General features: G+C 76.1%; 1 protein-coding gene across 1 annotated transcript; it reads left to right on the top strand.

Annotated features, from left to right (window-relative positions):
* Positions 1 to 96: 96 nt before the first annotated feature.
* On the top strand, positions 97 to 1,060 carry H696_06369 (hypothetical protein; the record flags this gene model as incomplete). The annotated part of the gene is made up of 2 exons (XM_009500109.1): positions 97 to 674; positions 937 to 1,060. Coding segments are annotated over 2 exons (702 nt in total), but the record flags the coding sequence as incomplete, so codon positions are not given.
* Between the last annotated feature and the right edge of the window lie 65 nt (positions 1,061 to 1,125).

Raw genomic sequence — 1,125 nt, 5'->3', positions numbered from 1 at the left:
GCCTGTCTCCTGCCCTCGCGCCCTTGACCGACTTCCCTGCCCATCCGGCCCCGCTCCCTGCCCGCCCTCCTGCCCTGCCCTGGCTGCCTGACCACCATGCGCCCCGCCGGGTGGCTCTCTTCCGTGGGAGGCTGGCTGGCCGCCGGGCGGGCATCGCCGGCTGCCCGGGGCTCCGTCGCCTCCGGCCGCCGAGCCGTCGCCTCGTTGGCGGCCGGCGCCGGCCACACGCACCTGACTGCGCCTCAAGCCCCCACGGCCGGGGGCCGGGCCGAGGTCCTGCCCGCCGGGCCGGGGGCCGATCTCCGGCACATAGGGCGCCCGACGGACCGGGGGCTCTTTGCCAGGGAGCTGGCGGCCCTGCTGCCGGCCGACCTTCCCCAGCGAGAGATTGCGGCCCGTCTCGCGGCCCCCGGCGAGTGGCCGGCCGCCGCGGGGCCCGACCCCCGGGCCATCGGCCAGCCGGACACCCTGGCGCTGTTGGCCTGGGCCGATGCCCCGGCCCGGGCCAGTGCCCCGGACCAGTGGCGCACCGCTCGGCAGGAGGGCCTGGTGGATCTGCGCGGGGACCCGGCCCTGCTGGATGGCAGCCCGGTCCTCCGGTCCCCCGGGGCCCTGCAGGCCAGCCCCTCTTGGGACCGGCCGCTGTCGGCGGCCGGGCATGAGCGCCTCCTCCGGTGCGTGCCACTGGCCGCGGGCACATGCGCCCCCCTCGGCCTCGCGGGGGCCTGTGTTCTTTTTTTTCTTTTTTCTTTCTGCGACGGCGGGCCCCCCCCCCCGCCGCCGGCCGGCCCCTTTCCTCCGTTCTTGGCCCGGTGAATCCCCGCCAACCTCCCGCGCATGGGCCCACTCACGGACATACCCCCCCCCCCCCTCCATGCTCCCCTCGCTGGCTGCCTCGCCACATGCCCCGGCCCGGGCCCGGGCGGGACCCCGCAGCGCCCTCGAAGAGTGCTGCCTGCACGAGGTGCCCATGGCCTACATCGTGGGGGTGCAGTTCTTCTGGTACTGGCCCTTCGCCGTCAATCGGGCCACGCTCATCCCCCGGCCGGACAGCGAACTGGTATGTGTGGCCGGCCCCTTGGAGCCCGTCGACAATGCGGCTCACTCGCTCACCCCCCCCCCCCC

This window comes from Fonticula alba (genome assembly GCF_000388065.1).
Source record: "Fonticula alba strain ATCC 38817 unplaced genomic scaffold supercont2.167, whole genome shotgun sequence".
NCBI lineage: Eukaryota > Rotosphaerida > Fonticulaceae > Fonticula > Fonticula alba.
This window is presented reverse-complemented; position numbering and strand designations above follow the sequence as displayed.